This window comes from Marmota monax, unplaced genomic scaffold (genome assembly GCF_021218885.2).
Source record: "Marmota monax isolate L192 unplaced genomic scaffold, Marmota_monax_Labrador192_F-V1.1 WCK01_AAM20220418_F8-fsc00284, whole genome shotgun sequence".
In the NCBI taxonomy this organism is placed as follows: Eukaryota; Metazoa; Chordata; class Mammalia; order Rodentia; family Sciuridae; genus Marmota; species Marmota monax.
In genome coordinates, this window is record NW_026694275.1 from 351,209 (window position 1) to 376,930 (window position 25,722).

General features: G+C 39.8%; 1 protein-coding gene across 2 annotated transcripts in view; it reads right to left on the reverse strand.

Moving 5' to 3' along the window:
- Nono (non-POU domain containing octamer binding) overlaps window positions 1-24,034 on the reverse strand; it is a 28,897-nt gene extending 4,863 nt beyond the window's left edge. Inside the window, exons 1-7 of one of the 2 annotated variants that reach the window (XM_046467077.2) lie at window positions 23,888-23,989; window positions 23,180-23,230; window positions 14,139-14,298; window positions 12,661-12,854; window positions 10,023-10,324; window positions 8,911-9,006; window positions 7,517-7,713 (exon numbers count right to left, since the gene is read on the reverse strand). In XM_046467077.2, coding sequence (XP_046323033.1) covers window positions 7,517-7,713; window positions 8,911-9,006; window positions 10,023-10,324; window positions 12,661-12,854; window positions 14,139-14,289 — 940 coding nt within the window. In that variant the 5' untranslated portion in view covers window positions 14,290-14,298; window positions 23,180-23,230; window positions 23,888-23,989. Of the gene's footprint in view, window positions 1-7,516; window positions 7,714-8,910; window positions 9,007-10,022; window positions 10,325-12,660; window positions 12,855-14,138; window positions 14,299-23,179; window positions 23,231-23,887 lie in introns of both variants that reach the window. The other variant, XM_046467076.2, reaches the window with a different exon arrangement.
- Window positions 24,035-25,722: the final 1,688 nt, after the last annotated feature.

Here is a 25,722-nt window from a genome sequence, read left to right on the forward strand (position 1 = left end):
ATAATGACTTTTTGTTGTTCCCTTTTTATTTCATTCTGTCTCGGTTTTGTTTGGCGTCATCTTGTTGGGTTGTATTATAGTAGAAATATGGGATCAGAAATTAGTAAAAAACAAACTGAAAGAGTGTTAAGTAAATTGTTAGAGGAAGGAGGCATCCCAGTAAAATCAAGAGCAGTCAGGGCATACGTTGATACAATACAAAAATGTAGCCCATGGCTTTTTAAGGAGGAGTTGTTAAATATATCACAATGGAACCATCATGGTGAAGATTTAAAAAGAATAGAAAAGAAAAGCCCAGGGACTCTGCCAGTTGGCACATTGCCATTGTGGACGTTCATATCTTGTTTGCTTAGTCCAAAGCCTTCAGTTCAGACAATGGTAGAGGAAGGAGAAGACATAATGATTCAAGTAAAAGAGAAGGCCTCTCAAGTTAGTCAGACAGAGGAAAAGATTCAAGTAAAAGAGAAGGCCTCTCAAGCTAGTCAGACAGAGAAAGAAAGTGTAAAACAGAAAAAGCCATCAGGGGGAAAGTTACAACAGGAGACTGCTACTAACACCTTTCTATCACCAGAGGGTGTAAGTGTCCAACCAACAGCACCACCTCTACAGGAGACTGCTACTAACACCTTTCTATCACCAGAGGGCGTAAGTGTCCAACCAACAGCGCCACCTCCATATGCTGGGAGGCCCCCAACCCCCGCAGTTGATAGTTGGGATCCTGAGACAAGGTCTCAAATATTAACATGCCCTGTATTTGAGGCAGGAGGGCAGCGATTTTACCAAGTTTTAAATTTCAAAACAGTGAAGCAGCTAAAAGAGGCTGTAACAACCTATGGTCCTCAAGCACCCTTCACTGTAAGCATGGTCGAATCCATTAACAACTTGAACATGACGCCAGCAGATTGGGCTAATATGTGTAAAGCTGTGCTAAATGGAGGACAATACCTGTTATGGAAGGTTGCCAATGAGGAATTTTGCAAGGAGACGGCTAGGCGAAATGCAGCAGCTGGTTATCCTCAGAGAAATCTAGATATGTTGTTAGGAAAGGGACCTTATGAGGATCAGCAGCAACAAATTGCATATGATCCTGGCGTATACGCACAAATTGCTGCAGATGCAATTAAGGCATGGAAGACTTTACAAGGACATGGAGGTTTACAAGGTCAATTATCTAAGGTAATACAAGGAGCTAATGAACCTTATGCTGAATTTGTAGATAGGCTTATTCAAACAGCTACCAGAGTTTTTGGGAATACAGAACAAGCAATGCCATTACTAAAACACCTGGCTTATGAGCAAGCGAATCGTTGGTGCAGAGATATCATTAGACCATGGAAACATGAAGATTTAAACACATATATTAAATTATGTAGAGACATTAATGAACAAGAGCAAGTCGTGGCAGCTGCAGTAAAACAGGCTTTAGATGCCAGAGACATTAATGAACAAGGGCAAATTGTGGCAGCTGCAGTAAAACAGGCTTTAGATGCCAGGCCAAGAACATGCTACAATTGTGAACAAACAGGACATTTTAAAAGGAATTGCCCCATTGGAGGAGGGTTTAACAAAACTAGGTATCAAAGGAGTAGAATACCAGGTATTTGCCCACGATGCCGTAGAGGGAGACATTGGGCTAATGAATGCCGTTCTCAAACCACCATAGAGGGTACTCCATTATCAAAAAACGAACAAGGACCAGGTGTTTATCCACGATATCGTGGAGAAAGGCATCGGGCTCCATTGCCAAAAAATGGACAGGGGGGCCCAATGCTCCGGGGCCCAAAACCACAAATATACGGAGCACTGGAGGAACCCAGCAACCCCATCAGGGTAGTGCCCAGGACACATTGTCCATCAGATCCCTCATCAGACAAACCAGAGGGAGCGCAGGGTTGGACATCTGCGCCTCCGCCAGAGCAGTACTAACTCCAGAGATGGGAGTTCAAATCATTCCCACAGGGGTGAAAGGACCTCTTCCCAAAGGAACAGTAGGCTTATTATTGGGACGCAGCTCTTCTACTCTAAAAGGACTTATGATAAGTCCTGGGGTAATTGATCCCGATTATGAAGGTGAAAAAAAAATTATAGCCAGTTCTCCAAAGGGTATATCAGTAATTTCACCAGGAGATAGAATAGCACAGTTACTAATAATACCCAGCCTACATGATAAATTTTCCAGTCGTACAGTAGAAAGAGGTTCCAAGGGATTAGGCTCCACAGGTGTAGATTGGGCTATGCTTTCTTTAAATTTAGATTCTCGCCCCATGCTAAAACTAAATATTCAAGGACATGAATTTAATGGGATACTGGATACAGGTGCAGACCTTAGCATCATCTCTCGTCAAGAATGGCCAAAACATTGGCCATTACAACAAGCCACTCAAACGCTTCGAGGCCTAGGAGTGGCGACTAATCCCCATAGAAGTGCAATGGTATTAGATTGGAAGGATCCTGAAGGATGTGAAGGAACTATACAGCCATATGTATTGGATCATCTTCCCGTAAATTTATGGGGACGAGATGTCCTAGATCAATTAGGTTTGACATTAACAAATAACATCAACCAAAATGCACCCACTATTATGACTAGACAAGGTTTTAGGAAAGGAAAAAGATTAGAAAAACAAGAACAAGGTATAGCAGCACCAATACAAATAGATCAAGGAACAGACAGACATGGGTTGGATTTTCAGAAAGGGCCACTGAGACAATAAAAATTACTTGGAAATCAGAAAGACCAGTATGGGTTCCTCAGTGGCCCCTGACTAAAGAAAAGATACAAGCAGCCCATGACCTGGTCAAACAACAATTAGCGGAAGGACATATACAACCTTCTGTATCTCCCCATAATACTCCCATTTTTGTCATCAAAAAGAAATCTGGTAAATGGAGATTATTGCAAGATTTAAGAGCCATTAATAATGAGATGGTTATTATGGGACCTGCTCAATCAGGGATTCCTCAGTTGTCTGCTTTGCCAAAAACCTGGTATGTTTTAGTTATAGATATTAAAGATTGTTTTTTTTCAATTCCAATTCATCCTGAGGATAGTCCACGTTTTGCATTTACTATCCCTGCACTGAATCATGAAGGTCCTGATCAGAGATATGAATGGAAAGTACTCCCTCAAGGGATGGCTAACAGCCCAACTATGTGTCAAATTTATGTTAACAAAGTAATCCAGCCACTTAGAAATCAAAATCCTGAACTACAAATATTTCACTATATGGATGATGTATTATTAGCACACAAAGATAAAAACACATTGCTAGAATGTTATGCCACACTTACAAACTTATTAAAAAATTATAATCTAGAGATAGCAATAGATAAAGTACAATTAAATTTTCCAATTAATTATTTAGGAGTTCTATTATCCTCAACCATGGTCCGTCCACCAAATATTCAAATACGAGTAGATCAACTCAAATCACTTAATGACTTTCAAAAGTTATTAGGAGACATAAATTGGATAAGGCCTTATTTAGGTATACCAACAGGAGAGTTGGGACCTTTATTTGATATCCTAAAAGGTCCATCAGATCCAAATTCACCCCGAATGTTAACGCCTGAAGCAAGAAAGGCATTAAAAATCATTGAAACATATATGGAAAATATGCATTTGGATAGAATTGATATAAGTTTGCCTTTATTATTTATTGTACTACCAACAAAAAATATTCCTACAGGAGTATTTTGGCAAGAAGGTCCATTATTATGGATACATTTATCTTATTCTCCTAACACTATTCTTACTAGGTATCCTGAGGCTGTAGGACAATTAATACTCAAAGGAATAAAAGCAGCAAAGGGAGTGTTTGGAATTTCTCCCAATAAAATTATTACTCCATATACTATGAATCAAATTGATGAGTTAGCTAATGAGTTAAATACTTGGGCAATAATCATGTGTAAATCTAATGTTTCATTTGATAACCACTTACCATCTAATCCTTTATTGTCTTTTTGGTCATTGCATCCTGTAATTTTTCCAAAAATGACAAGAAAAACACCTATCATGAATGCTCCAAATATATTCACTGATGGGTCAAATAATGGTACAGCAGCAGTAGTTACCCCTGATCAAACTTTTACATTTTTAGTACCCAAACAATCAGCTCAAAAGGTAGAGCTTAATGCAGTTTTACAAGCTTTTGTGATGTTTAAAGATTCTGTATTTAATTGATTTTCTGATAGTCAGTATGTAGTTAATGCTATAGTATCTCTTGAAGATGCTGGTAGGATTTCCCCTTCTTCTACTGTTTTCTCTTTGCTTTCCACTATACAAAGTCTAATCTGGGACAGAAAAGATCCATTCTTTATAGGACATATCAGGGCACATACAGGATTGCCTGGAGCCCTTAGTTTGGGCAATCATTTAGCAGATAAAACTACACATGACATACATATTTTCTCTACACTAGAAGAAGCTATAAATTTTCATAAAAAGTTCCATGTCAATGCTAATACTTTACAAAAGCGTTTTAAAATAACTAAGGAACAAGCTAGACAAATAATAAAACAATGTCAAAATTGTGTGACCTTTTTACCACAAGTTAATCTTGGAGTCAATCCTAGAGGATTGATACCTAACCATATTTGGCAGATGGACGTCACACACTTGCCAGAATTTGGAAAATTAAAATATTTGCATGTTACAGTTGATACTTCTTCTGGATTTTTGATGGGCTCCCTTCATGCCGGAGAAAAAACTAAAGATGTTATAGCTCATTGCTTACAAAATTTTGCCACTGTGGGTGTTCCAAAACAGTTAAAAACAGATAATGCCCCTGGTTATACTTCTACCTCTTTTAAACAATTTTGCTCAACATTTGGCATTACTCATATAACAGGAATCCCATACAATCCACAGGGACAAGGCATAGTTGAAAGAGCTCATCAAACTATTAAAATGTACTTATTAAAGCAAAAAGAAGGAATTGGGAAGGGGTATATATTCCCCAAAGATAAACTTAAAATAACCCTTTTTACTCTAAACTTTTTAAATTTGGATTCATCAGGACTTAGTGCTGCGGAAAGGCATATGTGTCCAAAAAATGTACATAAGCCCAAGGTACTTTGGAAGGATATTCTAACAGGACAATGGAAAGGTCCTGACCCAGTAATTGTCTGGAGTCGAGGGTCTGTTTGTGTGTTTCCACAGGGAGAACAGCAGCCGATTTGGATTCCAGAGAGATTAACCAAGGTCCTGACCCAGTGATTGTCTGGAGTCGGGGGTCTGTTTATGTGTTTCCACAGGGAGAACAGCAGCCGATTTGGATTCCAGAAAGATTAACTAAAGCGATTTCTACAGACCAAAAAGAAGATGATTTGGCTCAAATCCATAACAACTGATATCCAAAACTCCAGTTTGGCTATTCTTACATCTGCAACAGAACCAGGATGCTTTTTTCAATATCTATTTTATTATTGCCCTTTGCCATATCATGAAGTTCTATTTTGTTTTTTGAGCTCATACAGACCTAGGTTAATGTTTTGCTGATCAGTTCTATTTTTTGACTATAGAGTTTTTAAACATTGCAATGGAGATTTCACCTGTAAAAAGTTATAAGGCCTTTACTATAATGTTATGTGTTGTATGTATTATATTATGTGTGCACACTTGTGTTTTGTGTTATATGTTTGAATGTACGTATGTCCATATATCATATATGATGAGCGCTCATGATAAAATGGATCCAAATATTTTTTTTCACGTGATTTATATGGTTTAATTTAAATTGGGTAAACAACTGTTGAGGATTGTTTTAATATGTAAACAAAAAAGAAGGTTAACAGATCTGTTTGTTTACTTTTACCTTTCCTTTTCATTATATTTAATAATTCTCTTAAAGATAATGTAAATTGTTAAGAAAATTGTTTTCTTTTAGTGCCTTCTGTAGTGTTACATAATTTTTTCTTTAGCCATTATTGCCAGAATTCCTATCTTCATCCCAGTGCTGGTGAAGTGAAAGATAAAACCAATCTACAGCTTCTACAATAGCCATCACTGAACTGCTTGCAGAACTTGCCTGGACACATTGTGAGCTCACCTGTATGCATTGTGAACTATCTGTTGGTACAGCGAATTGTGGTAGTGCTGGAGTATTTTTGCTGATGATGTCACCGGTGGTACAATTTTTCAAAGGAGCCCTCAATTGGCTTAATGTCATGGCATTTTGCATCCTCCTCTACTAGTGATGGTCTAAAATTTGGGGGCCAACAGAGGTGAGGTAAAGAACCTCACCCCCCCACAGGTGCAAAGGCCTATCCACAAGTATGGCTGTATGCTGGACCGGTAGTCAGTGACGGGTATGATCCAATTGCAGTGGTACCAACCTAAGACAGGAGGCTGACGCCTAGAGGTCAGTTCATCCAATGACGGGTAAGGACCATATGTTGAATTGGACTGCCTAACAGGCACGGTCCCTAAGCCACATGCTTGTTGTTTAAACAGAGAGGGGGAGATGTTGAGAGCCACAGCCAAAGGGGCCCCAGCAAACTTCCAGCTGCCAGCAAACTTCCAGCTGCTGGCTGATGATTGGCTCACAGCGGCCCCAGCAACATCTAGCTGATTGGCTCCTCTGCGGTGATGCTCATTGGGCTGTTTCCCTGCCCTTTCAGACCACGGAGCTGCTCATTGGGGGACTTTTTTGGCTCCGCCCACGTGACCCAGCCAATCGGCCTCAAGAGCAGGAGGATTGTGGGAGAGGGAGAGAAGCTTGTGGGGGAGAGAGAGGCTTGGGGAAAGCCGGTGGTGGCAGTTGAGGCTCTGAGGGTTTTTCCTGAGAGACTATTTTGTTTGTCGTGTGTGGTTCTAAAAATAAAGTTAGTTTCTTTTGACAAGTGGCTCCTGATTGTGCCCAGCCAGACTGCGGCAGTAGTAGAGAACTTTCTTGACCCATGAAAAGCCCTAAGTTCAATCTCCAGTACTAGAAAAAAAAAGATGTAGAAATTAAAGAGGAACTTAATCTGAGCTGTCACTTGACGTATCCAGATTCCAAAATGAAGTCAAACCTAGCATTTCCTTGCCCACAGAATCTATAATCCTGTCACATCTCCAAGAGCATTTGCCTACCAAGATCAACATGTTTCAGGGAATAAAAGTGAAGATTTAGCATACTGGTGGCACATGTCTATAATCCCAGCTACTGAGGAGGCCAAGGCAGGAATACAAGTTTGAGGCCAGCCTGGGAAACATAGATCTATCTCAAAAAATAAACAGGGATGGAGATGTAGCTCAGTGGTAGAGTGACCCTAAGTTCAACACCCCCCCCAAACACAAAAAGTCAGACATTTTGGTCTTTCTCAACTGAATGACACAAAGAAACTCCTGGAAAAAAAGCATTTTGTTGTTTTTAAGTTTTAAGAATTACAGACTTCGGCTGGGATTGTGGCTCAGTGATAGAGCACTTGCTTGCCTAGCATGTGAGGCACTGGGTTTAATCCTCAGCACCACATAAAAATAAATAAGTAAAAAGAAAGAAAGAAAGAAAAAAGAAAGACTTATACTCACCCTGCCTCATTAGCATGACCTGGTGCTCATGACGAGCAGCCTCCATCTCCATTTCCAGCTTCTCACGAGCCTCCTTGATGTTGCGATCCACCTGGTCCTGCTGCTGTTTCTCCATCTCAATGAGTGCCTTCCAACGCATGGCATACTCATACTCAAAGGAACCGGGCTGTGCAAATCTGGGTGGCTGCTCTCGCTCCCTGAAGACAAGCTTCCAAGATTACTAACTTTGTTCAAGATTCCACCATCTAAAGCATCACATTCCTATTGAGTGCCAGTGAAACCATAGAACAAAGACCTGACTCTTTTAAGCATCCTTTTAAAAGCTTCCTCAAGGGGCCTGGGGTTGTGGCTCAGCGGTAAAATGCTTGCCTAGCATGTACAAGGCCCTGGGTTCGATCCTCAGCACCACATAAAAATAAATAAATAGAATAAAGGTATTTGTGTCCAACTACAACTAAAAAATAAATATTAAAAAAAAAAGCTTCCTCAAGAGTCAGGAGTGGGCTGGGGTTGTGGCTCATTGGTAGAGCGCTTACCTAGCATGTGTGAGGCACTGGGTTCGATTTTCAGCACCACATGGAAATAAATATTTATAAAGGTCCACTAACAACTAATAAAAAAATTTTTTTTAAAAAGTGAGGAGTGGCGGCAAAAACCTATCATCCCAGTGAATTAGTAGGCTGAGGCAAGAGGATAACAAGACCAGCATAAGCAACTTACTGAGGCCTGTCTCAAAATTAAAAAAAAAAAAAAAAAAAAAAAAAAGGAAAGGGTGTGGGGGCTGGGGATGTGGCTCAGTGGTTATGTGCTACTTGGTTCAATCCCCAGTACAAATAAATAAATAAAAATAAAAGCTTCCTTAAGAATTGGCAAATACCAGGCTGGTGTTATAGCTCAGTAGCAGAGCACTTGTCTAGCACTTGTGAGGGATTGGGTTCACACTTCAGCACCACATAAATAAATAAAATAAAGGTATTGTGTCCATCTACAAGTAAAAATATTTTTAAAAAAAGTCAGGGCTAGGATTATGGCTCAATGATAGAGAACTTGCCTAGCACGTGTGAGGGTTTGATTCTCAGCTCAGCATATAAATAAAATAAAGTACCACTGATAACTAAAAAAACAAAGAGTAGTCAAATATAGCTGAGCACAGTGGCACACACCTGTAAGTAATCCCAGTGACTTCAGAGACTGAGTCAGGAGGGTGGCACATTTAAAGACAGCCTCAGCAACTTAGCGAGACCCTGTCTCTAAATAAAAAAGGGCTGGGGATGTAGCCCAGTGGTTATGCAGTCCTGGGTTCAATCCCTAATATCAAAATGAAAAACAAACAAACAAACAAGCAAAAACAGCATGGACAAATACCTAATAGGTAATCTATTAGGGTCACGTACTTGTGAAATTGCTGGTTCTTTATAACCAGCTTCTCTGGAAGCCCTTCTTCATCATCTAACTGGTCCATTGGCTCCACAGTCACAGGGCGAGGAAATCTGGGTAAAAGGAAGGTCAGTGTTAATAAAACTATAATACACAAGGCATCTGCCCAGCCTCTCCACTGGCACAATGAATTAGGAGTTCTGAAGGAGTTTTTACATATAATCCAGGTAATTAAGTTCTTTTATTGGCATTATGGAAAACTTGGGACTAATAGGATGGAGTTTGGTGTCAGACTTATGAACATACCCACAAAATATATTGCAAGTACATCAAGATGCAGGACTTACCTACAACCTGAATACCCAATATCTACAAAACCCAAGAAAGTTAACTGGGGTAAATTCTAAGAAATACTGCATGTACAAAACAACTTTTCAGAGTTCTAAAACTTCGCAGTAGAAGACAACTTAATAAGGATTAAATGGCAACCTAACTAAAAGACTAGAAACTCTACTAGAAAGCTGAAATAATTAGTCTTTAAATGGGGCCTGGAATTTTAGCTCGGTGGCAGAGCGCTTGCCTCACACATGCTAGGCAAGTGCTCTGAGGCGTTGGGTTCAATCCTCAGCACCACATAAACACAAATAAAAGCATTCTGTCCATCTACAACTACCAAAAAAAAAAAAAGTTTTAAACATGCCTATAATCCCAACTAATCAGGAGGCTGAGGAAGGAGGATCAAAACTTTCAGGACTGTCTGGGCAACTTAGCCAAAACCTGTCTCAAAATAAATTTTCTTAAAAAAATGGGGGGGGATGGGGTTATGGCTCAGTGGTAGAAGCAGCACTGGGTTTGATCCTCAGCATCACATAAACACAAACAAAATAAAGGTACTCTGTCCATCCACAACTAAACCAAATTTTAAAAAGTGGGGAATGGGGACTGGGGCACTTAGTTCAGCACTGAAGCACCTGTCTATTACATGCAGGGCCCTGGGTTTGATTCCCCAGTGTTACCAAAAAAAAAAAAAGTCTTTAAATGAACATAGGGACATGGTTACTAGAGGTTAATTCCGTAGTCCAGAAACAATTAGGAACCCAAGGTCTAGTTCTGAAAACCCTATACTTACGTGGTTAGCAGGAAAGACCCTTCACTGCATCTGTCCAGAGCTTTCCGAGCAGCTGGCTTCCCTGAGAACTCAACAATGCCTTTTCCTGAGGGTCTTCCTCGATCATCCACAATGACTACAGCCCTCTCCACCTGGCCAAACACAGAAAAAGCTTCTTCCAGCAGTTCGTTAGACACGTACTGAGGAAGGTTTCGAACAGTAAGGGATGCACTATGGCAAGCAAAGCGCACACGCAGCTGTTTTCCACGGAGTGGCATATTGTCCAGCTCTACTTTGGCAATTTCCGCCAGAGTTCGTGTTTCCTAAAAAGAAAAGAATTAGAGTAACTCAGTTTAACAAAGACTGAGCAGCTACTGATAAGCTAATGAAAATCTCAGTAACAAAATTATTAGCCCAAAACCTTGGCAGTAAGCACATAAATAAACATAGGTATACTGGATGTTATGGCACACACCAGTAATCCCAGTGACACAGGAACCTGAGGCAGGAGAACCTCAAGTTTGAGGCCAACCTCAGCAACTTTGTGAGACCCTATCTCAGAACAAAGGGCTAGTGATGAAGTTCAGTGCTAGAGCTTGTCTGTGGATTCAATCCCTACTACTTGGGGAAAAAAAAAAAAAAACATGGAGAGGACTAGAATTATACTGTCTTTCAGGTTAACTCCTTAGTTACCCTAATTGATTGGAATTGGAAATTCTACAAGTTCATACAAGTAGAAACAGGTCCGATCATTGATAACCAAAGACCATCCTAAAATCTAAGCTATTTATAAATATTTTAATTTTCTGTAGCAACATAAATAATTATGTCCTCCAACAGGCATCTTTTAGAACCACAGACGTTGAATGAGACACCCACATCTCCTTGCATCACTAAAGAGTGATTTTGATACTCAGAGAAAATGACTTGCCTGTACAGTCTTTAGTGGCAGATAGGAATGAAAACTAGTTCTGACCACCCTATCTGGTGATCTTGATGTTATATTATTTTCCTAACTTATAAAGGTGGATATCTTGAAATATTTTTTCCTGCATACAATTTTCTCAAATCAAAAAGAATTTTAAAAATAGGTATACATCTAAAAATGGGTGGCATTAGCCAGACATGGTGCTGCATGCCTGTAATCCCAGCAACTTGGGAGGCTGAGGCAGGAGGATCCCAAGTTCAAAACCAGCCTTAGCCATTTAGTGAGGTTCTAAACTCAGCGAGACCCAATCTCAAAATTAAAAATAAAAGGGTAGAGTACCCCTGGATTCAATTCCCACTATCAACAACAAAAATGTAGAATTGGCCAGGCATGATGACAAACAAGAGTAATCCCAGCTATTCGGGATGGCTGATGCAGAAGGAATTGAAGTTTGAAGCCAGCTATGCAATTTAGGGAGAAGTTGCCTCAAAATAAAAAAATAAAAAGTACTGAATATGAAGCTCAGTGTAGAGCACCCCAGGTTCAATCCCCAGGACCAAGGGGAGAAAAAACACCCCACAGAATGTCTAGTTGAACACAAATCTTTTTTTTTTTTAATATTTATTTATTTATTTTTCGGTGGACACAACATCTTTGTTTGTATGTGGTGCTGAGGATCGAACCCGGGCCGCACGCATGCCAGGCGAGCGCGCTACCACTTGAGCCACATCCCCAGCCCCGAACACAAATCTTATATTAAAAAATATAGCTCGGTGGTAGAGCACTTGCCTAGCATGTGTGAGGCACTGGGTTTGGTTCTCAGCACCACATATATATAAATAAAGGTGCATTAACAAGTAAAAAATATTTTTTAAAAAATCAACATACTAAACTATACTCACTGGACAGCAAATGGGGGAAGGCATAGATAAAAATAAAATTAACATGAGGTGATAATTACTGAAGTTCAGCAGTGCATGTTCATTATACTATTCTGTTTACTAGGTTTTTTTTTTTGGGAGGGGGGAGGGATGAGGTACCAGGGCTTGAATTTAGGGACACCAAGTCACATCCCCAGCCCTTTTTTGTATTTTATTTAGAGAAAGGGTCTCACTGAGTTGTTTAGGGCCTTCTTAAGTTGCCGAGTCTGACTTTGAACTCACCACCCTCCTGCCTCAGCCTCCTGAGGCACTGGGTGTGTACCACTGAGCCTAGCTATTCTGTTTATTTATTTATTTTTTTTTATTTTTTTTTTTAAAAGGCTTCTAAAGCTTAGCAGGTAGAAAGGAAAGTTCATGGTCAGAAATCAGACTTTTTTTTTTTAATTTTTTTAGAGAGAGAGAGAGAGAGAGAGAGAGAGATATTTTAATATTTCTTTCTTTTTTAGTTCTCGGCAGACACAACATCTTTTGTTTGTATGTGGTGCTGAGGATCGAACCCGGGCCGCACGCATGCCAGGCGAGCGCGCTACCGCTTGAGCCAAATCTCCAGCCCATATTCTGTTTATTTTAATGTTTGAAATTTCCCAATTAAATTGTAAAAAGTTCTAAAGGACATAAATTAGTCTGTTTCCTAGGAAAGTGAGCCGATATCGTCCTTACAATCTACATAAAAAAATTTATAAGCATCTAACAGTCTGAAAATCATTTCCACTACATACTTATGGTTCCATATCCATCATTCCCAAACATCCCTACCTCTTTAAAGCACATAAAACCCACAGTTGCTCACCAAGCGGATAAAGCCAAAGCCTTTATCCTTATGAATGAAAACTTCGCCTGCCTTCCCGTATTTCTCAAATAGTTTCCTCATTTCCTCCTCAGTGATGTCAGGAGGGAGATTACCCACAAAGAGACGGCTACGTTGGGTGAACGTCTTCTCTCCTGGTTTCCTAAAATTCTTCAGGTCAATAGTCAAACCTTCATCTGTAAGAAGACACACAGTGACTCAAAAGATCGGGGAGAAAGATTTACAGTCACATTATCAAAGAGCTGTCTGTAACTTCTGCTAGATTAGGAAAACAATTGCTGTAGAGAAAGCAAATATCATTTCCCAAAGCAACCTATCCACTCTCTAGTTAACAGTAAATTGTACCTTAGAATGTGAAAACGGAATGCAGAGATCTGAGAGGGAATTCTCAATAGTTCTACTGTAGGCCAGAAATGAAGCTTCACTGATACATACACACACACACACACACACACATAAGAGGTACGGGCCCAAGAAAAAATTAAGCAGTTTAAGGAGTCCTATGTCACAACTAGATTGTTTTTTTGTACTAGGGATTTAACCCAGGGGCACTCAAGCACCAAGCCACTTCCCCAACCCTATTTTGTATTTTATTTAGAGACAGGCTCACTGAGTTGCTCAGCACCTTGCCGTTGCTGAGGCTGGCTTTGAACTCATGATCCTCCTGAGCAGCTGGGATTACAGGCGTGCACCACCACTGCATATAGCTAAATTTTTAAATTTATAAAATTGCTCAGGGCTGGGACTGTAGCTTGGAGATAGGATTATATCTTGTGCCCCAGTGTTAAATTGCAATAACAATTATAAAAAATAATTGCTCTATTTTCCTAAATTCTTAAAAAATTTAAACTATAATTGTCATTTTCCTAACCTCTTTCTAATCTTCATTACCTTAATAGTTCCTATTCTTTTTTTTTTTTTTTTTTTTTTTTTTTTTTTAATAGTTCCTATTCTTTTAGGTTAGGGCAATGGAAAAAAAAAGAAATTGGTTGTGTTTGCCTCACATGCACAAAGCCCTGGGTTCAAACCCAGAACTACCAAAAAAAAAAAAAAAAGTATATTCTTTGTAGGAATTTTTGGAAATAAAAGAGTTAAGACTGGTTATAATCTTAATCAGAGGGATATAATAGGTACTCACATGTTTACTGAGTGAATGGAAACATACAAAGAGTTGTCCACGTTTAAAATGGCCTGGAGTAGGCTCCGGGCAAAAAGTATTATACTCAGTACCAGATTTCTCCAATAAGCTTTAAAGACTTGCCCTATATTCTCTTGAACTATCAGTCATCTGATGACCATCCCTAAGAACCACGCTGAGGTACAATATACAAACATCTATTGGAAAAAAGTAGGACACAAATCCTTATTCCCTTATAATAATCCCTGGAGACTAATCTAAAACCAAGAACCCACTCCTAAGAGGAAATATATTTCTACAACATCACCTAGCATTTACTCACTTTGGCTGCTGGCCTGTTGCCCATTTGCAGGTATTGGTGGTGGTGGTGGCTGCTGCTGTTGTTGCTGGTGGTGCTGCTGGTGGTGATGCTGATGATGTTTCCTTGGAGTATGGTTCTGTTTCTCCAAATTAAAGGTTTTATTGCTCTGCATTTTTGCACCCTAAAAAGAAAAAAAGTAGACTTATCAAATACATTCAGTGATGAAAATGCAGCCCATCCCATCCTGATGACCTTCATGTCTTAATTACCTTTGATATTTTAGCTTTTACTGAACAATTAGTTATGTGGAACACTATGGCAAAAAAGTACAATTTGAAAATCTAAAAACACACTGTGAGGCCCTAAATTAAATCTAATCCCCAGCACTTAGAGAGATATGAAAAGCAGCCAAACAGAACTCAATGAAAATAATTGGCACTAAAATAACTTAAGGGACCTCCCAATTTTATTCTATACATTAATAGGAAACCAACCACCTCCCCCAAATAATCTCCTTAAAACTTGGCCCCATCACATGCATGTATAATTTTGGGTTTTTTGGGGGGGCAGTACTGGGTATTGACCACCGGGTCTCATATATACTAGACAAGTACTCTACTACTGAGGCTACATCCCTGCCATTCTTCATTTTTATTTTGAGACAGAGTCTTGCTAAATTGCCCAGACTGGTCTTGAACTTGCCATCCTCCTGCCTCAGACTCCCAAGCAGTTGGAATTACAGGAGTGTGCCACCATGTCTGGTTCCTTATCATGTATTAAAGCACATTTAAAAACAATGATTGGGGTTGGGGTTGTGGCTCAGTGTAGAGCATTTGCCTGGCATGTGTGAGGCACAGGGTTAGCACCACATACAAATAAATAAGTTAAATAAAGGTTAATTGACAACTAAATATTTTTTTTAAAAAAAACAACAACACAGGCTGGGATTGTGGCTCAGCGGTATAGCGCTCGCCTAGCACGGGCAGGACCCGGGTTTCATCTTCAGCACCACATAAAAATAAAGGCATTGTGTTGTGTCCATTTATACCAAAAAAATTTAAAAAAAATCACAATGATTATGACTAGGGATGTAACTCCGTGGTAGAGTGCTTGCCCAGCAACAAACACAAACACACACACACACAGACAATTACAATGACTGAAACAGATTCTAGTTACCACAAAAGACAAAGTCTAGTTCTTCCCTGGCACCTAGCATGGTCCTAAACCCATAGGACACTGCAGAATCAGTAGTGGGTAAGTATGGGTTGTCGGGTTAAACATACTTAGGTTTGGATCATGGTCCTAATGTGTACCACCTATGTATTAGTAAATTACTTCTCATCTGTTTCTTCTGATATTATAAGGCCACCTCAAGGTGGCTAACAAATATTTGAAACACTCATCTGGCATACAGTAAGCATTCAAGGAAAGCTATTCATCATAATGGAAAGATAAGTAACTACCAAAGCAATAAAAGCAAATATAAAAAGATGACTACTATTATCTTGCCATTTAAAAATCACAGGTTAAAAATAAAACAAAATACAAATTCTTGGTATAACCCAGACTGAACCCACTTGGTACTCTTTAAAAATTTTCTAATTGACCAGGTCAAAAAACTGAGGATCACCCTCCTCATCCAAGGACACTTCTCCAGAATATGAATTAAGACAAGTTCTCCCAATCAGAATTTAGCTGAAGATGCAGGAAAGGACCTTTTCATGAATATTATACTGTTAACGTTTTATCTATCTATAAAATTATTATTATTATTCAGATAAAGGAAATGTGACAAAAGTCTCGATAACTGTTGGTTTTAAATGATAGCTATATACAAAAATTTTCCTAAACCGGGTGAGGTGGTGCATGCCTGTAATCCAAGTGACTCAGGGGGCTGAAGCAGGAGGATCATGAGTACAAAGTCAGCCTCAGCAATTTATCAAGGTCTTAAGCAATTTGGCGAGACTCTGTCTCTAAAAAATATAAAAAGGGCTTGGGGTGTGGCTCAGTGATCAACTGCCCCTGGATTCAATCCCTGGTACCAGAAAGAATTTTTTCCTTATATCACATCCAAAAGTAAGAACATGGCAGGCATGCAAAAACATAAATAAACTAATTAATTTTTAAAAGCTGGACCAAGTCCTGTAATCCCAGCACCTTGGGAGGCTGAGATGGCAGGATCCCAAATTCAAAGTCAGCCTCAGCAACATAGCAAGGCCCTAAGAAACTTTCAAGACCCCATCACAAAATAAAAAAATGAAAAAATCTGGGGATGTGGCTCAGTGGTTAAACACTCCTAGGTTTAATCCCTAGTATAAAAATAAAACAAAAAAACCCATGAGAACCTCAAACCAAATTATCATATTGTATCCAAAAATTATTTCATAAGACAATAGATGAAACAAAAGCTATCAAGATGTCCAATACTCATTTTGATACTGGGGATTAAACCCTGGGTTGCTTTACCACTTAGCCACACCCCAGCCCTTTTTAGTTTGTTTTAATTGGTAACTGGGGAATGAGCCCAGGGTCATTTTACCACTGAGCTACTGACCTACATCCCCAGAACTTTTTTATTTTGAGACAGGGTCTTGCTAACTTATTTACTGCCTTGCTAAGTTGCTGAGGCTTACAGGCATGTGCCACCAAGACTGGCCCTTGAGTAACTGAGGCTGACCTTGAAGCCCGCCATCCTTTTGCCTCAGCCTCCAGAGTTGCAAGGATTATAGGCCATGCCACCATGGCCAGACGACACTTTTGTATTTTGATATAGCATACACAGATGGAGTATAACTTTCCACTTTTGTGATTATACACGCTGTGGAGTTACACTGGTCATGTATTCAGATATGAACATAGGAAAATTATGTCCAATTCATTCTACTGTCTTTCCCATTTCCATGTCCCCTCCCTTCCTCCCATTCCCCCTATCCAATTCAGTGAACCTCCTCCACTCCTCCCTCCCCACCTGCCTATTTTGACTCAGCATCCGCATATCAGGGAGAACATTTGGCCTTTGGTTTTGGGGGATTGGCTTGTTTCACTTAGCATGATAGTCTCCAGTTCCATCCATTTACCTGCAAATGTCATAATTTCATTCTTCTTTATGGCTGAGTAATATTCCAGTGCCACTGGGGTTGTGGCTCAGTGTAGAGCATTTGCCTGGCATGTGTGAGGCACAGGAATACTACTACAGGAATACTACTCTTAGAAATTCAGCCTAAGAAGATTTTAATGATCTTCATGGTAACAAAATAAAAATAATTTAAATACCAAAATTAGAGGAATGGGCTGGGGTTTTGGTGCAGTGATAGAGCACTTGCCTGGCATGGGTGAGGCACTGGGTTCAATTCTCAGCACCACGGATGAATAAAACAAAGGTTCATCAACAACTAAATAAAAAATTTTAAAAAAGGTTTTTTATATTGTTATGGTATATCTACACAATGGATATTTCAAAACAGTAAAAAAAAATTATGAAGGTCAGAGCTGGGCATGGAGCTCAATGGTACAATGCTTGATTGGAGGGCACAAAACCCCAGGTTCAATCCCCAGCATGGAAAAAAATAAATCACAAAAACATCATAAACATGAAAAATGTTTGCTCTTAAGGGCGAATTTTTTTCTTAATTTAATGTATGAATGCAGGAAAGGAACAGAAGGTAAACAAAAATAAAAACCAGTGCCTTACTTTCAGGTACTTGAAAATTTTTCATTTTACTAATTCACTTAATAAATGTTCACTGAATGCTTACTATTTGGTAGGTGCTAATCTAGATGCTTGGGATGGATCAGTTAACAACACATTTGTGTCTTCCAAGCTTACTTTCAAGGGAGAAATAAAATGGTATAAATAAGGAAATCACACAGTATTTAACAGGTAGGTACTATGGGAAAAAAAAAAATAGGGAGCCAGTAAAGCAGGCAGTGAAAAGAGGCAGACTTCAATTTTAAATAGAGCAGTTCACACTTAAAGACAGACTTGAATTTTCTCATCATTGATTAATATTGTGATTCTCAATCCTACAAAGCATAAGAAATTACAATAAGGTACTTATTACAAAATATATCGTGAATATAGAAAACTAGCAGGAAGCAGTGGTGCATGTGTAAAATCATGGCGACTAGAGATACTGGCACAAGGAGATCTCAAGTTTGAGATCAACCTGTCTCAAAACATAATAGAAGAAGGCAGGCACAGTGGTGCACACCTGTAATCCCAGCAGCTCAGAAGACAAAGGCAGAAGGATCATGAGTTCAAAACCAGCCTCGGGGAAAAAAAAAAAGCAAGGCACTAGCAACTCAGTGAGACTCTGACTCTAAATAAAATTCAAAATAGGGCTGGAGGTGTGGCTCAGTGGTTCAATCCCTGGTACCCGAAAGGGCTGGGGTCATGGCTCAACAGTAGAGCAATCGCCTTGCACGTGTGAGACCTGGGTTCGATCCTCAGCACCACATAAAAATAAATAAGTGAAATAAAGGTATTGTGTCCAACTATAACTAAAAAAATAAATATTTTTTAAAAAAATAAAAAATAATAAAAAGAAGAAGGGCTGGGGGTATGGCTCAGTGTTAGAATACTTGCCTAGCATGCTTAAAGCCCTTGGTTCAATCCCAAGTACTAAATAATAAATATTTTTCATGGTACTATAACAATCAAAATAACTTAAATATCCAAAATTAGAAGAATGGTTTATGTTAAATTATGATACATCAAGTGTGGTGGCACATGCCTGTAATTCCACAACTCAGGATGTTGAAGCAGGAGGATCTAGTCCAAGGCCAGCCTCAGCAGGTTAGTAAGATCCTATGTCAAAATAAAATAAAAAGGGCTATTGGGTGGCTCAGTGGTAGAGTCCCTCTGGGTTCAATTTCTAGGACTCCTCACCCCCACACAAAATTACATCTATACAATAAAATGTTTCACAGCATTAAAAAGTTTGAAGACAAGGACTGGAGTGCAATGGTTTTATGAAGAAATAGAACTTACAAATAAACATAAAACTAAAATCCACAGACCTACCACCATAGTCATTGTTAACAGTTTAGAATACTCTTCTAATATTTTAAACTGCGTAATATAAAAAAAAAAACTATAATTAATTTTTCTTCATGATGCATCATGAACAGATTTTCTGTCATAAATCTTTTTTCCCTCAGTACTAGAGACTGAATTCAGGGGCGCTTTACCACTAAACTACACAAATTCTTTTGAGACAGGTGAGACATGTCTAAGTTGCCCAGGCTGGCTTTTTTGCAATCCTCCTGCCTCAGTCTCCCAATCACTGAGATTACAGATGTGTCTCAACCCAAGTCATTAAGTCTTTTACATTGTTAATGGACACAGTATTCAGCTATCAACCAAACCCCCACTACACTCAACACTTAGGTTGTTCATTATTTACATCATTGTAATCAATATTCATAGATCTATTTTGAGGCACATCCAGAACTAAATATTCCTCCTGCAAGTTCCATTTTTTTAAATTCACCTTCCAAGTCATACATCATTATTTCAATAACTGAAATCATAATGCAACATTATATGTTCAGCTTTTCCTTATTTCTGAAGTGTCAACATAATTTCAAACAGCTAAAAAGTCAATCTGAACAGATGCTAATTTACTAAACTATTCCCTACTACTACCCCAGCCCGGGCTTTGCCTTGTAGCACTTTGGATTAAACCAAGGGGCCCTTTACCACTGAGCACATCCTCATTTTTTTTTATTTGAGGCAGTGTCTAAGTCACCCAGACTGCCTCAAACTTTTTTTAAAATATTTATTTTTTAGTTATAGGTGGACACAATATCTGTATTTTATGTGGTGCTGAGGATGGAACCCAGTGCCTCATGCATGCTAGGTGAACGCTCTACCTCTGAGCCACAACCCCAGCCCCTCAAACTTTTGATCCTCATGTCTCAACCTCCCAAGAAGCTTATTACAGGTGTGTGCCACCAGACCTGGCAGCTTTTTCTTATTACAACGCTGCAGCAAATGTTATTGTTTCTAGCTTTCTGTTTAATTATTTTCTTAGGATAACTTTACTTATTTATTTATTTATTTTTTGATACTGGGAAGTAAACCCAGAGGCACTCTACTACTAACCTACATCTCCAGTCTTTTTAATTTTTTGAGAAAGGTTCTCACTAAATTTCACAGGTAAATTCAAACTTGTGATCTTCCTGTCTCAGCCTCCCAAGCAGATGGGGAATAGTTAGGTTCGCAGGCAAGTGCCACCATGCTTGGCTTTTTAGGTTAAATTCTTAAAAATAAATATTTGTGACTCTTGTCAGTAGTACAGCATAGTGCAGCCCTATTTTTCAAAAAGGTTAATTTTAAACACCATGAACAAGTGTAGTAGCTTCACAGTAAATGGGGCACCTTTTTTAATGTAAGGAAAGCAAAACTTGAAATGTAGCTTAGTGGTGGAACACTTGCCTAGTATATGAAAGGCTCTGGGAAATTCAAAATTCAATTCCTAGCTTCACAAAGGGGGAAAAAAGAGGAAATCTTGTTTTTAAAAATAAGATGGGCTGAGTGCTGCGGTGCACATCTGAGACTTGGGAGGCTGAGGCAGGAGGATGGCAAGTTCAAAGCCAGCCGTAGCAAAAACCCTGTCTCTAAATAAAATACAAAATAGGGCTGGAGATGTGGCTCAGTGGTTGAGTGCCCCTGAGTTCAATCCCTGGTAATCCCCCCACAAAAAGACAGAAACTGGGAGTGGTGGCGCATGCCTGTAATCCCAGCAGCTGGGCAGGCTGTGGCAGGAAGATTTCAAGTTTGAGGCCAGCCTCAACAACTTTGTGAGGCCCTAAGCAACTTAGTGAGATGTTGTCTCAAATTTTTAAAAAGGGCTGGGGATGTAAGTCAGTGGTAAAGCACCCCTAGATGCAATTCCTAGAACAACAAAAAAGATCATCCATCTGTATCTGAAGGGGGATCCCAAGTTCAAAGCCAGCCTCAGCAATTTAGCAAGGCCCTGAGCAACTTAGCAAGATGCTGTCTTAAGGGCTGGGGATGTGGCTCAAGCGGTAGCGCGCTCGCCTGGCATGCGTGCGGCCCGGGTTCGATCCTCAGCACCACATACAAACAAAGATGTTGTGTCCGCCGAGAACTAAAAAATAAATATTAAAAATTCTCTCTCTCTCCCTCCCTCTCTCACTCTATCTTTAAAAAAAAAAAAGATGCTGTCTTAAAAAGTAAAAATGGCTGGGGATGTGGCTTAGTGGTTAAGTGTTCCTGGGTTCAATCCCCAATACCCCACCCCCACAAAAAAAAAGGTAGGAAATTAAAACTTAGAAAATCTAAAGTTCATACCAGAAACATTTGGGAATGTGTTAAAGTGGCATTAGAATCAAATCTTTTCCTATTTGAGCCCCAGATATTAAATACCCCCCCTTCCCCTAGCCCCAAAGTGACCAAGGGCAGAAACTTGGGTTAATTTTACAGTCATTTCTCCCACTAGTTCTTCTTACCTTAGGTTAGAATCCAAGGAACCTTTTTTTCCCCCCTCCAGCCTTTAATTTAGGAGTCAATGGCCCATGTCTCAGTAGCTTATATCATATTCAGGAATCCACAATACATATTTACATGTTAACAGAAATCTTTATGTAGAGATCCCTGCAAATTTTAAACATTCATAACCCTATATGTACAACATTTTATCACAACCTAATAGAAATTACCTATCTCCCAGAGGATAAATCACTAGGTGCCAAATGTCAAGATGTTCTAAATTATTTAAGATTAATCCAAGTAAGGTTGTTATTATTATTTGTGGTGGTGGTTGTTATTTTGGTTTTAGAAAGTATAACCTGGAAGTTAAGAGAATAACCCCAGATATTTGATCATTAAAAGTCAGGTACTGTGCTAAGACTACATTATCTCATTTAATGCTTACAGCTATTATTCCTCTGATAAGGAAATCCATCCAATTTCACAAGAATGTGATGGAGCAAAATCTTGAACTGTTGAACTTTAAAACTCTTATTCATCACTATGCTACACATATAACTTGATTTCAGTTTACACTCCAAAGTCACTGGCTCTGCCAAAAACTCTTATTCATCACTATGCTACACATATAACTTGATTTCAGTTTACACTCCAAAGTCACTGGCTCTGCCACCTTTACTTTCAGCCTGTTTCCCCACCTGGCATGATGGGAAAGTTATCTACCTCACAGGCCCAAATGAGATAGGTACACAGATAACCACCTCTCGTACAAGGAACAAAGCTAGCAATAGTTCCTGAAAACAGCAACCATCCTATTTTTGTGTTTCTGAATAAATGTTCCCACAACTCTAGTCTTTATAAACTTTCCCTTCATGTGTTCTTCCCCAAAGCAGTCATTCACTCCCTAAGATTAATACTGTGTGAAACATCTTAAATACTATATTGTGCAGTACCCACAAAGTACCAAGTAATAAACTCACTACCCTCTAACTACTGGGATTCCGAAAAAAGAACAAAGTATAAAGATCAGCAGCAAGGGTTTCTGTCTCTTATCCATCTCTAAGTCTAAGCCTGATGAAGAACTTTTAAGAGAAAATTTGTACTGATGGTTTAGAAAAACTTTAGCTACTGAGCATGACAGAAATACACAAGAATTTAGGTACAAGACCAAACATTAATCACACATCTGAAATCCAAATAAATGTTCCCTCAATTTTTAGGAACAGGGCCAAATAATTAAGAGGAAAATGCTGGTAATATATCTGGTGCAAATCTACCAGAATGAGATGGCAGGCACCCCGGATGGTCAGCCTGAAAGGTATAAAATGCATGCAGGGTAAGGTCCTTTTATCCTAAGAGTGTCTTAGGACCTTTCATTTAATAACAATGAAGTTGGACATGCATACAATATTAACTTATTTACTGTCCCCCTACTAGAGTTGCCAGATTTACCAAATAAAATACACAACTCGAGTTAAATTTTACTTCCAGGTTAAAAAGGATTAGTGTAAATACCATGCAACATGTATAGAAAAATAATTGGTTGTCTATGGTAAATTCTTAGTTGAGATCTCCACACTGTATCTAATAACCCTACACCTACCTCAACTTCGATTGAAGACAGCAAAGTGCCTCCCAGTCCTAACCTCGACTTCTGTTAAAAACAAAGCAAGGTGTCAGCTTACGATTAGACTTTCTCAAAGTAGAAAATAATCGACAGGAAAGCTATAAATTAAAGTTTCACTTAGAAAAACGATGCTATAAATGGCATGACGAACTAAGCAGCAAGACCGAAAAATAGGCACACAAAAACCTAAGTACGAAAGCCATGAAGTCTCCATTAGGAAAGGAACTTCCCAGGTAAGAGTTTTCACAAAGAAACATGGCTCGAGGGGCCCCACTTGCCCTTTCCGATTTAATGGCCTCGCGGGGAGGAGGAGCGTCCGACAAAGCGCCTCCTCCTCCAACCGCGACTTCAGGGCTCTCGCATAATAGACCCCACACCCTCGGGCCCAGGGCGGCTCAGAGGCCGAGAACTTACTAACACGACTAAGATTGGGCAATGAGTCGCACAAAGAAACGGGGCGGGAAAGAAAGGGCTACAGTTAAAGCCTTGAGCGAGCAGAGCTGAGAGAGCGCTGGGCCCCGCGGGTGGTCTGAAACCGTGTGGCAGCGGAGACAAGGCCTCAAGGGGCCTTTGAACCTCCACCCTCTCTCTAAACCTAACATCGCCCTCACCTCTTCCTTCACGGATTGTTGCAAGAAACCTCACTTCCCTCCCGGACAACAACCAAGCCGTCCCAAAACTCACCCTCTACACACAGTCCTCTCCTCAGAGTAACGGCGACGCTACACGGCCTCTACCGTCCCGAGAAAAGAGCGCGCGACCGCCGGAAACGAGACGACGGAGCTCGGTGCCTCCCAAGGGGTACGAAGTGGCTTTCCTGATTGGTTATCTGACCTGCCAATCAAGGTTTATCTCCAGAGGCGGAATCGTTTTTCCGCCATTTCTTAGATTCTATTGGCTACCGAATGCCAAAGACTTGAGTTCGTGCGAACGACAGATGGGGACAAAGAGCGAGGCTTTGTACCTAATGCGCATGCACAAGCGATGGTGCGCGTGAGACGGAAAAGGAAGGGGGGAGGGGGAAAAAGGGGTGGGGGGTCGGAAGGAGAGACCTAAACGGACTAACCGAAAGACTGAAAGACCAAGTGGTGGGAGGGGGGAAGGAGAGGAGAAAAAGGGAGAGCGAGGAAAGTGGAAAGAGAGAGAAACAGAGGAGAAAATGCGCGCGTAGGCGTGCTCTGAGAATTCTTGCACTGCGCCTGTGCAAGAAGCAAGAGTAACAATGTCATTGTATTCAATGTAATAGATCTAGCTTTTTCCTACAGAAAAGATGCCCCGCCATGTTTCTTTCCTCATACTTCCTCATTAGGGCTTGCACCCTGACACCCCGTACTTATTCAGATTCCTAGTTGCTGCTTCTGCTGCCAGGTTTATTCGGGAATCATAACTGAACTGGTTATGGCTATAGAAAGGGGCGTTAAGGGGAGGGAGCTTGACACCTTAATCTGTGATTACACAGAATTGTAACTAGCACCCTGATTTCCATGGTAACCGGGGAACCTAGCAGTTCACACATCGCTATTGATCCCATGACTTACAGAGATATTCAACAGGTGTCATCATTGCATGGATATGGTGGAGGCCTTCAGATCAAACTGATTTTATATCCTATACAAGGCCTCTCAGGTTTCATTGTTTCAGTAACGCCTAACTCACCTATGGTTAGCCAAGTGTTTAAAGACTTAACTATTGGTAGGTAATTCCCACTAATCAACTAAATCACACTCAGGGTTGCAGAGTATCACAACTGATACTACTTTATATGGGAACACTGATCTAGATTTGTGCTGTCCAGTAATGTTCCATGTAATGGTGGAAAGGTTCTGTAACTGTTCAATATAGTGACTACCAGGCACATGTGGCCATCCAGAACTTGAAATGCGACTAATGAAACTGAGGAACTGAATGTTTAATTTAATTTTATTTTAATTAGCTTAATTTTATTTATTTATTTATTTATTGGTGCCTCACGCAGGCTAGGCAAGCACTCTACCATTGAGCCACATCCCTACCCCTAATTATCTTAAATTTAAATAGCCACATATTAGCTACCACATTGGACACCCACGATATTGGACATATCAAGACCAATGGTTCCCAAACTCTTTGAGAAAAATAAAGCTGGGTGCGGTGGCACATGCCTGTAATCCCAGTGACTGGAGAGACTGAGGCAGGAAGATTGAGAGTTTGAGACAAGCCTCAGCAAATGAGCAAAGTCCTAAGCAACTTAGTGAGACCCTGTCTCAAAATTAAAAAAAAAAAAAAATTAAAGTACTTAGGATGTGGCTTAGTGGTTGAGCGCCCCTGGGTTCAATTCCCAGTACCAAAAAATTTTTTAATTTTAAATTAAAAGAAGGGCTGGGATTGTGGCTCAGTAGTAGAGCTCTCACTTAGCATGGGCGGGACCCCGGTTCGATCCTCAGCACCACATAAAAATAAAGGCATTGTTTTGTGTCCATCTACACCTAAAAAATAAATATTTAAAAAAAATAAAAGAAAAACCTAATTCCTGCTCATGA